The sequence below is a fragment of the Gorilla gorilla genome, chromosome 6 (assembly GCF_029281585.2).
Source record: "Gorilla gorilla gorilla isolate KB3781 chromosome 6, NHGRI_mGorGor1-v2.1_pri, whole genome shotgun sequence".
Lineage (NCBI taxonomy): Eukaryota > Metazoa > Chordata > Mammalia > Primates > Hominidae > Gorilla > Gorilla gorilla.
In genome coordinates this window covers 14,814,693-14,829,350 of record NC_073230.2, presented here as the reverse complement: position 1 = coordinate 14,829,350, position 14,658 = coordinate 14,814,693, and the positions used below count along the sequence as shown (strand labels likewise).

At 40.3% G+C, this 14,658-nt stretch overlaps 1 protein-coding gene across 1 annotated transcript in view; it reads left to right on the top strand.

Annotated features, from left to right (window-relative positions):
* COL28A1 (collagen type XXVIII alpha 1 chain) overlaps positions 1-14,658 on the top strand; it is a 173,206-nt gene that overhangs the window by 150,645 nt on the left and 7,903 nt on the right. Inside the window, exons 31-33 of the mRNA XM_019030589.4 lie at positions 3,226-3,262; positions 5,184-5,732; positions 7,830-7,987. Of these exons, the coding sequence (XP_018886134.3) occupies positions 3,226-3,262; positions 5,184-5,732; positions 7,830-7,987 (744 nt within the window). The remainder of the gene's footprint in view (positions 1-3,225; positions 3,263-5,183; positions 5,733-7,829; positions 7,988-14,658) is intronic.

The window sequence follows — 14,658 nt, the reverse complement described above, 5'->3', positions numbered from 1 at the left end:
GCAGAGCCCTTATAGCTAGAGGTGGCCTGTCTGATACCAAGTTCAGGCTGCTCCCCCATGAAAGCTGTTCTCAGAAGGCCTCTTTCCTCTCCCCCTCTTATCCTTTCTGTGATCGAATGTATCCCCCAATAGCTATCAATTGTGCAGATTCATTTCAGACTAACAAACTCCTCTTTTAAGAGGCAAATGCCATTGATGGCATTAAATGTTTTAATACATCTCATAAAATTATTTAAAAAGACTCTGTTTCTCCACATGTCACTTCGTTGTTAGCATTTCCCAGTGTCTGGCCCCAGTCTTCCCTGTCTTCAAACTCTCAGGGAATGTAGCCACTAAAGGCAGGGGGACATATAGTTTGAAAAGGCTAATTCTATAGTACAGTGAAAGCATATAGTGAATGAAAAAAATAGTGTTTTTATTTTAAGCAGAAAGAATGTATTTATCAAACGTGGGGAAGGGGAAACACACTGGTTTCAAAAAGGCTGAGAAGCCCTGTTCTGTTCTGGGCAATCTTATTTTTAGTCCCTGTTTTAACAGCCAACTGTACATTGGCATTTCTTAAATCTGCCTCCTGCCTGGACAATTCTCCCAAGCACCAGATCTTACATCCTTGGCTGCCTGTGGACATCTCTAGGTGGATGTCTTATAGACGTATGAGACTCAGCCAGACTCAAGCTGGGCTCAGTCATCTTCATGAGCTCCCAAACTGCCCCTATCCCACTCCTGCCTCTCTCAGAGTATGGCCCCACTGTCATTTGCCTCCTCTTAGACTCCTTCTTTCCCTCATCCTTTCTTCCAGTTATTCACCAAGCCCCTCATTCTTCCTCTGGAGTGTCCCTCCAGGCCTGTCCTCCTCATCCATTACTACTACCACAGCCTTCTGATGTCTGGTTTTTTTTTTTTGCCTGAATTATTTAGGAACCTCAAACCCCTCCACTGGCTGCTATGATCATCTCTCTTAAATAAAAGTTCCACCAGAGCTCTTCTCTGCCTAGGGATCATGTGAGTCCCACTGCCCAGGAGAAAGTTCACACTCTTCAACATGACACAAAGGTCTTCAAGAGTCCATCTGTCTCCAACATTTCTTGTCATTGTTTCTGCTATGTGCCCTGATTCATAAGTTTACTCGAGTATTGTAATGCAGTATGCTCTGATAGAAGGCCGACCACCTTGCCTGAACGCTCCCCTTCCCTGTCCCAACCTGGTCAGAGTCTGCCTCCCTGGACCACAGTCCCATCCTCAGTTTCCTGCCCCAGGAATTCCCAGCAGATCGAGATGGTTCCTTGGCTCTCCATAGCACTTATGAAAGTCTTTGTTTGTCTGCTTCTTCCTAGACTGTGAATCCTTTGAGGGGTATAAATATGATGCCTTCATCATTGGCACCAAGTAGCCAAGGTAGTTATTCAGTGATTTCAGTGGAAGGAATGAACTCTTCCAGTCACTTAAATGCAAAGAACATGAAGAAAAAATTTACATATATGGTAACTTCCAGCATTTTAAACCTGATTATGCCACAAAATATGTTGCAAAATTAAAATCTAACCTTGATACATGCATTGCTCTTATAAGTGAATAAAAAGCAAATATTCCCATAGAAAAAGATAAGACAAAGAACATACACAGATATGCACAAGAGAATACAACTTGGAAACATGCATATGAAATGAAATGTAGCCTCATGAATAATTTAATTCGTGTAATTTAAAACAATGAGAGATTTTGCTCTACCAATTGACAATGATGATATAATAATAATATTATTATTATATATTGTGTGGCTAAAATAAAACAGATTTTCTTATATACTGCTGTTGGAGGTGTCAGTTACCATAACTTTTCTAAAGTACAGTATGAGAGTGTGTATCACAGAGCCTTTAAATGGCCGCACATTCAATTTCAGTAATCAAGTTTTTCAGAATCCTTAATAATGTGGAAAATGAATTATAATATAGTGTTAGGTGACAAATTATAACCATAAAACTTGGTGTATAGTATTTTCCCCATTTATAAAAAAGTAAACATAAATGTATAAATACATGTATTTCCCCTTTCTAGATATACTTAATATAAATATATAAATACTTACATTTTACCTTTCTGTACATGTTCTTGTTTCGGATTTTTTTAAATGCCTTTTTAAATGCGGAAAAGCATGACAAGGCCTAGAAAAAAAGAAGACTGTTGACTCTCATTTTGTAGAATTGTATTATATAACTCAGCATTGCAGTAGATGTTCTTTTTAAATAGCCACTTGGAATCGTTAGCTTTTACTTAGTTTACAGTTTAAAAAGTTAAATTAAAATACTATGAATATTCCCCACATATTCTACTTTTAAGCCATGTTACAGGCTACATCACCTCCACCTCGATTTGACATTATAGATTTGTTCTTAAAAATTTTACTTTTGCACCTGTTAAACTTTATTTTCTTAGGTTGGGTCCACTGGTCCTTCCTGTTGAGATCTAGGCTTCTGTTAATCATCTCTTTTAGCTTCAAGTGTTTGGCAAATGTAGAATCCTGCCTTCTCTAGTCTCATTGTAGTTACTTATAAACACACTGCACAGGGAAGGGCATTGGCAGCTTTATTTCTAGTACCCAGCTCATTTCAGGCCCTTCTGATGGAGCTCGTGGGCAGCAGGACAAGAAAAGGGCGTTCAGGAACATGGGGAAATGTCACAGAAGAGCCAAAGTGAGAGTGTTAAGAAGCTGAAGAGAGGACTTGAAAAATCAGGAACTAGTACAGAAAAAGAAGAGAAAATACAGCATAGAATGAATTCTCTGTAGGCATTGGGGCTTGTCTTGGTTGCTCAGCACATGTGGTTTAAATTGTATAACTGAATGTATATATAGCACCACAGCACCATAGGTATGTTAAAGTTGCCAGACCCTGTGCTAATGTGTGCATAACATTGATTAATCCATACCATAGCCCTGAGACACAGATACTGTTAGGGCACCGAATGCCCGAGGTCACACAGCTGATAAATGCTGCAGTTGCAATTTGAATTCCAAAAGTCTCAGCTGTTAAGTTTCACAGCTCAAACGCATTTTAGTTATGGTCTATTATAGTCAGCTTTTGACTTCTGTGTTGTTTATTTTATTTTCTGCAGTGGAAGGATTACATCAAATGGTCCAATGCTGATTGTAATGAGATATCTTTTATGGCTATAGGAAAAATATTATAGTCATACCTATAGTAATACATTTTTCTTTTTATCCCCTAGAGAGAAGAAATTATCAAACTTATTACAGAAATATGTGGTAAGATTTGATCAAGAAAAAAACATCACTTTAAAGTATCAGCCCCACTATGTACTGTGCTGGTGAGAGAATGTGTTCGTCCAGATGTATATTATATAGCTAGCGGGAAAATGTGAAGCTCATTTGAAAAGTCGATGGAAACTGAAAGGAAGCAGTAAGAGAGACTGTGGAAATCCTGATGTAAGAAAATAAAATCATCTTCCCAGGCTGGTTAAGGCATGTGAAGGTGCCAGCCTAGGGTATGTAGGCAGCCGGGCCTTTTGTTAGCACAGTGCTCGTTTGTATTCAGTGACATTTACCTGAGCTGAGACGAAAAACTCAACAAAGGAGATATGACTACAAGAGCCAAACTGGTATTTGAGTCCAGCCTAGCTGGTGATTAGAATGTCTGTGTTTTTCCTGAAGCCATGAATTCTCTCTGAGTAGAGTTGTGAGTTGTACTCAGTCCCAAAGGTGGGAGGACAGAGTCAGGTATTCACCTTGCTTCACAACTACTAAATGCTTCCATGACTGAATGGTAGACTTAGAATTACCAGAAAGAGGAAGTAAAGAAATTAGCCAAAAGACAAGAGACTAATGGAATAATGATGGGAGAATCTTCTGGGTTTAAAGTGGTCAGAGGCAGGCGTATTGTCCTTCTATACAGAGAATCCCAGGACCAGCTTATTCCCTAAAAGACTGCTGGGCCTAAGAAGCAGCCTGGGAGTCTCTCTAGTGAGAGACCAATCTAGACATGGCTTCTGGGTTCTAGAAGCCCTATAAAAATAGCACATGATTTCCTGATGGTTTTCTGTGGCGGGCTTGTTGAACAACATGAAGATATGAATAAAGAAACAAAATCCTGATAATTTATATTTCCTGATGACTCTGGCAACTGCTTTAAGTGGTTGTTTATCAACCTAAATGGAAGGTTTTTTTAAATTGACTAGTGTTCTCAGGGATTACTCCCCTCAAAAGCTTTCATAGCATGGATGTACTGCTGGCCTCCTTGATAACGTGAAAGCTGCCATAGTTGTCATTGTGGGTGACTGGAGACATCAACTAGAGTAGTTAGGGATAGCTGTTCCTGTGTACATTTAAGGTCCCAATCCTTCTACCACAATGACAATTTTTCATCCCATTACTTCATCCATTGGCCAGCCTGGTGAGCAAATTTCAATGTTCATATAAGGCTATGGGTGAAGACTGAAATATCAGCTTTCAGATTCAGATTAAATACAATGGTGGGATGATAAAGAGCAAATGTCAGATGGTGGTTACCTCTCTGGGAGAGGAAGAGGAATGTCATTGGGACGGCATCCACAGGGCATGCTAACTCTTTTGAAAATATTTTATCTTATAATCCAAGAAACGAGCACATAAGTATTTATTATTTTATCAACTACAGTGTTTTTCCAAGTGTATATATATATATATATATATATATATATTTTTTTTTTTTTTTAAGAGTCAAGTATAGAAACCAGAAGGGGCCGGGCGCAGTGGCTCACGCCTGTAATCCCAGCACTTTGGGAGGCCGAGGCGGGCGTATCACGAGGTCAGGAGATCGAGACCATCTTGGCTAACACGGTGAAACCCCGTCTCTACTAAAAATACAAAAAATTAGCCAGGCGAGGTGGCGGGCGCCTGTAGTCCCAGCTACTCGGGAAGCTGAGGCTGGAGAATGGCGTGAACCCGGGAGGCAGAGCTTGCAGTGAGCCGAGATCGTGCCACTGTACTCCAACCTGGGCGACAGCGAGACTCCGTCTCAAAAAAAAAGAAAGAAACCAGAATGGAGACAGCTGTCAGGTATTTTCACAATCACAGAAAAGGAAGAGAATAGTTTAGGTCTCAGGTTCATCATTGCCTTTTTCTCCCCTCCCGTCAACAATCTGATGTCAATCATTCCCACAATTTTTCTCTCTCAACATTCATCTTTTAGGTTGTGGGCCCAAATGCAAAGAGACTCCACTAGAGCTGGTGTTTGTGATCGACAGCTCAGAAAGCGTGGGGCCAGAGAACTTTCAGATCATTAAAAATTTTGTGAAGACTATGGCTGACCGGGTTGCTCTGGACCTTGCCACGGCCCGCATAGGCATAATCAACTATAGCCATAAGGTGGAGAAGGTGGCTAATTTGAAGCAGTTCTCCAGCAAGGATGACTTCAAGTTGGCTGTGGACAACATGCAGTATCTGGGGGAAGGCACATACACAGCCACTGCTCTGCAAGCAGCCAACGACATGTTTGAAGATGCAAGGCCAGGTGTAAAAAAAGTGGCCTTGGTCATCACTGATGGACAGACAGATTCTCGTGATAAAGAGAAACTGACAGAGGTGGTGAAGAATGCCAGTGACACCAATGTGGAGATATTTGTGATAGGGGTGGTGAAGAAAAATGATCCCAACTTTGAAATATTCCACAAAGAAATGAATCTAATTGCTACTGACCCAGAGCATGTTTACCAGTTTGATGATTTCTTTACCCTGCAAGGTAAGGAAGGCTATCTGGCCCAGGGGAAAGGCATTTATGTTGTTCCTCTAAGTACCATATCACTGGTTTGTCGTGACCAAATAGAAAAATCTGGAGGCTAATAAGGCTTATGCCAACATTAAATGGTAACACGTAAACTCCAGAAGATTAAAAATGTTTAATATCATTCAGTTTGGAGGGTACAATCCCTTGTCTTTATTAAGGGTTAATAAATGCTGAGTTGGCCTTGGAGTTAACTAGAGTCCATGGTCAACAGACAGGAATGGAGAGAAAGAATAGGACTTGGGGGTATTGCTAACATTGGTTAATGTTCAGAAAGTTACCTAACTAAAATAAGGGATCGAGCAAGCCAACAGCAAGGCAGAAAACAGTCAGGAAATCAAAATGAATTAAGAAGTACCTGCTGAATGAAAAAAAAGTTATGGTCATCTAAAGAGATGAGAAATGCAAGTAACTGGGATTAATTAGAGGGCAGGTTCTATTCTCTGTTTTTATGAAAGCAGATAATGATGAATAAACAGGTTGATATCAGGAATTTATCTCGAAGAACAACCTTTTATTTATTTATTTATTTATTTTGAGACGGAGTCTCACTCTGTCGCCATGCTGGAGTGCTGTGGTGTGATCTCAGCTCACTGCAACCTCTGCTTCCCGGGTTCAAGTGATTCTCCTGCCTCAGCCTCCCAAGTAGCTGGGACTACAGGCGTGTGCCACCACGCCCGGCTAATTTTTTGTATTTTTAGTATAGATAGGGTTTCACTGTGTTAGCCAGGATGGTTTCAATCTCCTGACCTCATGATCCACCCGCCTCGGCCTCCCAAAGTGCTGGGATTACGGGCATGAGCCACCGTGCCCAGCCAAAGAACAACCTTTTAAAATTCATTGTACAATGCCAGGCACAGTGGATCACGAGGTCAGGAGTTAGAGACCAGCCTGGCCAGCATGGTGAAACCTCGTCTCTACTAAAAATACAAAAATTAGCTGGGCATGGTGGCGTGTGCCTGTAGTCCCAGCTACCCGGGAAGCTGAGGCGGGAGAATTGCTGGAACCTGGGAGGCGGAGGTTGCAGTGAGCCGAGATTGCACCACTGCACTCCAGCCTGGGCGACAGAGCGAGACTCTGTCTCAAAAAATAAATAAAAAATACATAGAATTTATTGTACAGCCAGTGCTAATCTGATGGGCTTCTCTATGCTAAGTTTATCCTTTCACATTAACTGATATTTACTAATGAGCCATCCTAGGACATTGATCTAATTTAAGCTATGATTAAATTATGGTCAGTATGACTTTATAATAAAATTTATATCAATTCTTTGGAAACCGATTATTCATTCTGGCAGGCCTGTACCTGGCAAGTTTGTGAAGTAAGTGAAAGGCTTCAGTTTGGCTTCATCCTTCCTCCTTTACCCACCTGGGAGTGGAGTCTGATGTGGCTGGGCACAGCCCATCAGTGCCTCATGCCCTGCCTATTCCGTGTACCAGCACACTGGCCCTAAGGAAAGCATACCATTCTCAGAAACTTTCCATTTGCTATTTCTCACCTTCTCCAGAGCTTTCTAACCTAGGGTTCTACTTCATCAGTACCCTGCTGGCTGACTGGTGGGTTTGTTTATCTGATATGTTCAATCTCACTGGGCTGTGAATGTGTTAGAATAGCCAAAGACATTTCAGAGCCAACTTTTATTTTAATCCTTGAAGAGCTTTATCACTATATCTGGAGTTAGTAATTTGTTACAGCCTGTAAAGAATATTTGCAACTGGCTGGCCATTTGCTATCCTTAAAACCAGAGGTAGTTGCCAATTCAACTTATTATGGGTGAGGCTAGCTCTTGACAAGGAGTGATTCACGTTGAACAGAGACACTTTGCATGAACATACATTAAAGTCATTCTTTTGCCTCTTTGTGTCATGTATATTATTTTAGATGACCTCTTACACAGGATGTAAAAATGCTTTTATAAGTTTGTTAACTTAGCAGTTGATTTCAAGTAATGGGAAATTACATATTTTAAGGAGAGTGGAGATCTTTTTAAATGAGTTTTAAGTATTGTTTCATTGCTTCTACTATCTCTCTTTTCTACTTCTTTTTTAAAAGACACCCTGAAGCAAAAATTGTTTCAAAAAATTTGTGAGGATTTTGATTCCTATCTCGTTCAAATTTTTGGTTCATCCTCACCTCAACCTGGATTTGGGATGTCAGGGGAAGAACTCAGTCAATCTACTCCAGAGCGTCAAAAAGAAATTTCTGAGTCAGTAAGTAACTGTCTCACTTACTTTGTGAGCTTAAAATGGTGTATTCTCTCTGTTTCATATCAAAGATCATTCTGCCCTGCATTGTCAAGAATCAGCTGAGGCACGTGTATTTTTAGGTCCTTGGCTCTAAATGTTAGTATCTTGACTCTAGATTTCCAGTTCTGAAATAGCATTAGGTTTTGTAGGATATTTTTAAAAACTTACATATTTTATAAGTATTTATTAAATGTTGCTGATAATATTTTTATATTATACTCCTATCACCATCAAAGTAACCGTGTATGCTGAAACAGATTAACACAACACTCTGAATTCACCTACTTGCCATGCTGTGCAGTGCCTTTCATACCAGGCCACAACTCTCCCTCTTCGTCTGTGCATCTGCTTCCCACTTTGTACCCTCTCATGTTTTTTCTAAATATGCATATGCCCAACTGGCCGCTCTCCCACACTCCAAGCCATGTGTTTGCTCATTTGGCTTCCACCTCCTGTGCTCTGAGTGAGGACTGTGAGGGAGGCTATATATGCATATGGTGCAAAGTAGATGCTCTGTTTCAGAGCTCCTCAATCACATAGTATGTGAAGAACCACCTCCTGAATCAATTGAAACAAATGTGACTGTCCTCATAGCAAGCTTCTGGGAACTGACTTCAGCCAATCAGATTATGGGCAAATATTAGTTTTTTTAAGGAGAAAATGGGGGAGCCTTTTATAGTTACCGATGAGTGCTATAGTCTCTTCTCCACCGAGTTGCAACTTGGGCAAGTCTAGACCAATTTCTATTAACCCCATGGACATCCTCTGGCAAGCAGGCACATAACAGTCATGCCCCTGTTCTGTAAGCTTAGTAAAGTCCTTGCACTGCCCTTTTCTGAAGCCTTCCTGTACGTGAAAGAGTGATCATGAGCATGTGCAACAGTGTTCTAACATCAGGATTCAGCTCACAGTCTACTTAGACTAAGGCCCTAAGGAACATTCGGATCAGTAGTTGGACTCAGGGCCATTCAGGAATCAGGCCTAGGATACCATTCCTAAGGGCACAGACTATAGAACTCACTAGATTCTCGTATCCTGTTCACAAAAGTGCAGAAAGGCCTCTAACATATTTCTATTTGATTAAATAGTAACCAACTGCAAAATGGGTAATTCCAGTCAGGGCAATAGATTCTACTAAATTGCAGATTGAAATTAACACAAACATTTATACTCCATGGTCTATACCAGGTGTCAGCAAACTCTGTAAAGGGCCATGTATTGAATAGTTTTGGATTTTCAGGTAATTTGATTTCTGTTCCAATTACTCAACTCTGCCTTTGAAGTAGAAGCATAGCCATAGATAATACTTAAATGAATGAGTATGAATAAGTTCTGATGAAACTTATTCACAAGAACAGATAGTGACTCAGATTTGGCCCACAGTGGTTTGCCAACCCTGATCTATATTGTGCATTTTAAAGTAAATTCCAGACAATAATGGACACAGTCTATCTCCTCCTGAGCATGGACCGCTACTGGGGCCTCTCCTGTTTGTGTGACTTACCGCTTTGTCCCTCTCCTAGTCAGTCGACATCCCTTTCTAAAGCCTTCCTAAACAAGAGCAAGCTCAGGTTTCATCCAGGAATTGATGCTTAAACTGAGCCCTCCTTATAATCACTGAATCACATTTTTTGCTATATTAATACCAATGAATTCCAATAGCACGTATTGATTATTAACTGCTGTGATAGATGGTGTGGCTCTTAAGACATGGCTCCTGCCTGAGAGAAGCTCACATTCTTTCAGGGAGATAGGTAAGTACAAGATGCATTACGAATTTTAGCCAGAGCTATGAAGGAAGCACACAGAGATGATGCAATTAATTTCAGGAAAGAGTGATGGGAAAGTGTCTTAGTCTGTTGGGACTGCCGTAACAAAAATACCATAGACTGAGTGGCTTAAACAACAGGTATTTATTTTTCACAGTTCTGGAGGTTGGGAAGTCTAAAATCTGGTGTTTGGTGAGGGCTTGCTTTCTGGCTTGTGAACAGCCACCTTCTCGTTATGTCTTCACATGGCTGAGAGACAGCTCATCTCTCACATCAGTTCTTATAAGGGTATTGATCCCATTCATAAAGGCTCCACCCTCATGACCTAATCACCTCCCAAAGTCCCCACCTTCAAATACCATCACAGTGGGGATTCAGGTTTCAATGTATGATTTTTGGAGGGACATAAACATTTAGTTCATAACATAAGGCATCACAGAGGAGGTGACATTGAGTCAAGTTTTAAGAATAACTAGGAGTTTTTCAAGAGAAGAGCAGGGGGAAGGGTATTCCTAGCAAAAACAAAAAAACAAAAAAAACCAGTAGGCAAAGGGAGTCTTTAAAGTGCCATGGCATTTCAAGAAAGTTGAACAAATTCAGTCTAATTGTAGCCTAGGGTGTGGGTGGCAGAGTGATGAGAGCTAAAGCTGGACAGGTAATTTAAGGACTAATTATAAATGTCTTCATGTATTAAGGCAAGGAGCTTGAACTTCATCTATAGGCCAGGCAGGCAGAGACAGCAGAGGAGTTTTAAAAGCAAGAATCATATAGTCATATTTGGTTCATAGAAAGAATAACCCTGATTGCTGTGTGAAACATACCTAGGAGGAGGAGGTGAGGAGACTGGAGGCTGAGATATGAGGCGTGATAGTCCAGGAAAATGATAATGAGGCTCTGAAAGAAGGCAGGGGCACTGGGAATAAAAAGGAGGCACAGATTGAAAAGCCATTTCTAGGGTAGAATTAACAGGATATAGTGATTGAAAGGATTGGAGGTGAGGGAGAGGGAGGGGTTTCGGTAGGACTATCAGGTTGCTAGCATGGAGATGAGATGGACTGAAACACTATATACTGAGATGGAGAATATAAAAGGCAGGGTGTTTTTTTTTTTTTAAAGGAAAATAGTGAGTTTAGTTCGCACCATGTAAAGTGGAGGTGCCTGAGGGACATCCAAGGCAGTTATGACACGTAATGAGGAAAAGTAAGAACAGATCCCTCTGTATCACATCCCAGGAAGCCTGATGGCCTTGAGAGACAAATGACATTAACAGACTAGGACATATGAAGCTTTCTAGTAGCTGGGGAGGGGAGGACATAAGAAAAATGCAACCAAAATACTCTGGATTTATAACACCAAGAGCCACATGAAGGGAAACTGAACATCAGCTAGGTCTCTCTAGGGGAACTTCGACCCAGATATTGGGACCTTGCAATGAACTTGACCTTCTCGGATAGCGCCTCTTGTCTCTAGGCTTTCTCATTCTGGCTCTTTTTAAAGAAGCACCAATGCAAAACTGAATTTTTAAACAATTATTTCCTTATTGATATTTAGTTTGAACAAACGTGCATTTATATTCACATTTAAATCTTTGACATACAGTCATGCGTTGTTTAATGACAGGGACACTTTCTGAGAAATGTTTCGCTAGCCAGTTTTGTTTTTGTGTGAACGTCATAGAGTGTACTCACACAAATCTAGATAGTATAGCCTACTACACACCAGGGCTAGATAGTTTAGCCTATTGCTTCTAGGCTACAAACCTGCACAGCATATCACTGTACTACTGTAGGGAACTGTAACACAGTGGTAAGTATTTATATATATAAGCATATCTACCCATAGAAAAGGGTAAAAATACAGTATTATAATCGGATGGGACCACTGTCGTGTATGTGGTGTGGTTGACCAAAATGTCATTATGCAGCACTTGACTGCACAGACATGCACGCGCGCACACACACACACACACATAGTATACACATACACACATACAAAAACATATTTATGCCTCTGTGCATGCACACCCACCTTTAATAAGTATAATTACAGTATCCAAACATTTAAAATAAAATGAATCTGTTACAACCTTCCTATTCTCAGATCCTTCCTGAGCCTACCCTAGGCAATACTGCAAAGCTAGTAAACAATGATCTCAGAAGTACCATTTCCCTTTTGTTGTCTCTTCCTTTTCACCGTTGTCCCTTCTGTCACTCCCTTAAGACACCTAACTCTGTCCTTCCTTCCTCTTCTTCTTTCTACCAAAATATGTTCTTAGCGAAAAATAAAATCAGCATTCTCTCACCGTGATCGTGAAAAACATTCAAATTCTTCATAAAACCCTGCATAACAACTAATTATTAGTATCACTACAAAAGGTTGCTGTACAAGTATTATTTATTGATTATAATAGACTTGTTACCCTCAGAATATAACATGCACCTGTGTTATGGAAGAGGAAAAAAACAAAAATAATAAACATATTGCTAACTGATCTAGAAGAAATATTCTAGACCTGGAAGTCAGGAAACCTGGCTTGTGGTCTCATTGCTGAAGCTAAGGACTATTCTCTTGACTCCAAAGTCTGTAGTTTTTCTATTTTATTATTTCTGAAATTGGGATGCATCTATTTAATGTGTGTGGTCTTTTTTCAAAACTATTTTAAAATTTATAGTATATCTCATGATGAATGACATCTTAGAAATGAAATCTCATAGCTGCCTGATGTTAGGGGAATCACCTATTTTCCTGAGGTCTCAGTTTTCTCATCTGTAAAATAAAAGAATGTTACTAGAATGTTCTTCCTGTTCTAAAAGTATATGATTACAGCTGTCAAAAATGTTTACTGGGTAAAGCCAGAATGCAGGCTATTTTACTGCACTAATGTATGAGAGGTTTAAACAGAACAAAATCCTGCATTACGCCCTTTATGAAAGCCACAGTGAATCCAGAGAAGTGCAGCCCAAACTCAAGGTGTTCCTAAAGGCCCCAGTAACTTTAAAATGCAAATAAATAACCTTCAGTTTAAGTATTTGAGTGCAGAGAGACCTGAGAAAGAAGTGTGTTTGATTCTTGGGGAGAATCAATCAAGAAGGACTCCTGAGCAGCCAGACAATTTGAAGATGCTGGCTGTGGAGCCCACTGGCAGTAGGATCCCCAGAGCCAAACTGGAGAAATTTTGACCCACACTCCTGGGAATATGCTAAGTCTTAACACAAACACTAACGCAGATGATCATTAGCATTCATCCAGAGCAGACATGTGTTCAGATTTGAAGACTTTGTAATATATGCAAAATTCTGGGTAATAAATTCAAGGAAAATGTTTGGAAATCAGAAAGCAAAAGACCTTTTGGATGTGGCACCTGGTCAGCAATCCTTCTTAGCTCATGCATACATGTTCTTGGGATACTGCAGTGAGTCTGTTTTCCTCCCCTTAAAGATCAGCTCAAAGGCTGAAAGAGAATGGTGATAACACGTCTGCTTGTCCAGCTACACGGAGCAGCCCTGGACTCCAGGTGTCGGCTCTCAGGTGTCCCTAGACAACTCGTTTGTGCCTTTTACTATGGTGTCCTTGCTTAGAGCTGGAGCTAGCCTTCTTTTCCAAGGCAGGCCAGTGTGGCTGGAGTAGAAATGAGCAGAGTTGACAGGCAAGCTTGTGTTTTCAGATTTAAGATTTATCAACAAGAATAGAAACAAACATTTGACTGCGTACTCACTACCCAGAAGTAACCAATGTTTCCATTTGTTCATTTACTCTTGCTTCAGATAAAGTCCTAGCTTTTCCCTCCAGAGCTCTTTTTCCTCCTCTCTCCAGAGGCAATCACTATCGTGAATTGGGTGTGTATTCTGCCAGTCGTTTGTGTTGGTTAAACCCAACTTTTAGAGTTGGAAGGCATGTTAGGGCCTAATTTTTTTTATTTGAAAAATGATGACGTTAAAGTCTAGAGGAATTAAATAATGCAAATTTATCTCTTTCTCTTTTGCTCTTTGCGTATCCTTATTAAGTTCAACCTGAAGACGAGTGTAACAGAAAGATTAACCCATTGTGAATTTATTTAATGGATACTTTTTGCCTATTCTATGCTATGGAAGAAAAGAGGTAGAGAAAGAAGAAAAGAAAGAAAAAAGATAATTTCTCTTATCAGGGAAGTGGTATTTACATATAGGAAACAAGAAATTATACGAGATAGTGGAGGGGAGGAAATTTTTTTTTCCTCTACCCATCTTAGGGTTATTAGCTAGGTAGGGCCTTGTAAATTAGACTGACAAAAGACAGATTAACAATAGAAAAGCACACAGAAGTTATTAACATGCAGCATATACACATAGGAGCATGGAGATGAATAGCTCAAAGGGGTGGTTAGAACTTGGTCTTATATAGCATCTTAACGAAAGAACAATAGAGCTTAGAGGAGTGACGGCAATGGGAAAGGACTTTCTACAGCAGCAGATGGTGGGAAGGTAAACATATGGGTGAATTAATGGAAGATAAGGATTAGTGAATAGTTTTTTATGTAGAGTCCTCTGGTGTATCTCTGGGCTAAGTAAGGGTCTAGACTCCTCTCGAGTCATTACCCTGATTTTCCGAGGAGGGATTCCTTTACGAACGTATGTCCTGCATTTAGACAAATGAGCTTATATCTGATTCTCAATTGCCTTCGGTTCAAAATAATCAATGTGCCAAAGTGGCATATTTTGGGAGGCATATTCTGTTACTCTTCAATAGGATAGGACTAAAGGTTAAATTCTACACGATCAGCACTGAGTATAGAAGAGTCAGAAGGTACTGTGCATCATCTAGAAGGGGAGAATCAGTACTGACTGGGTTACTGGAGAAGGTTTTGCGGATGGAGACCAACTTTTCCTA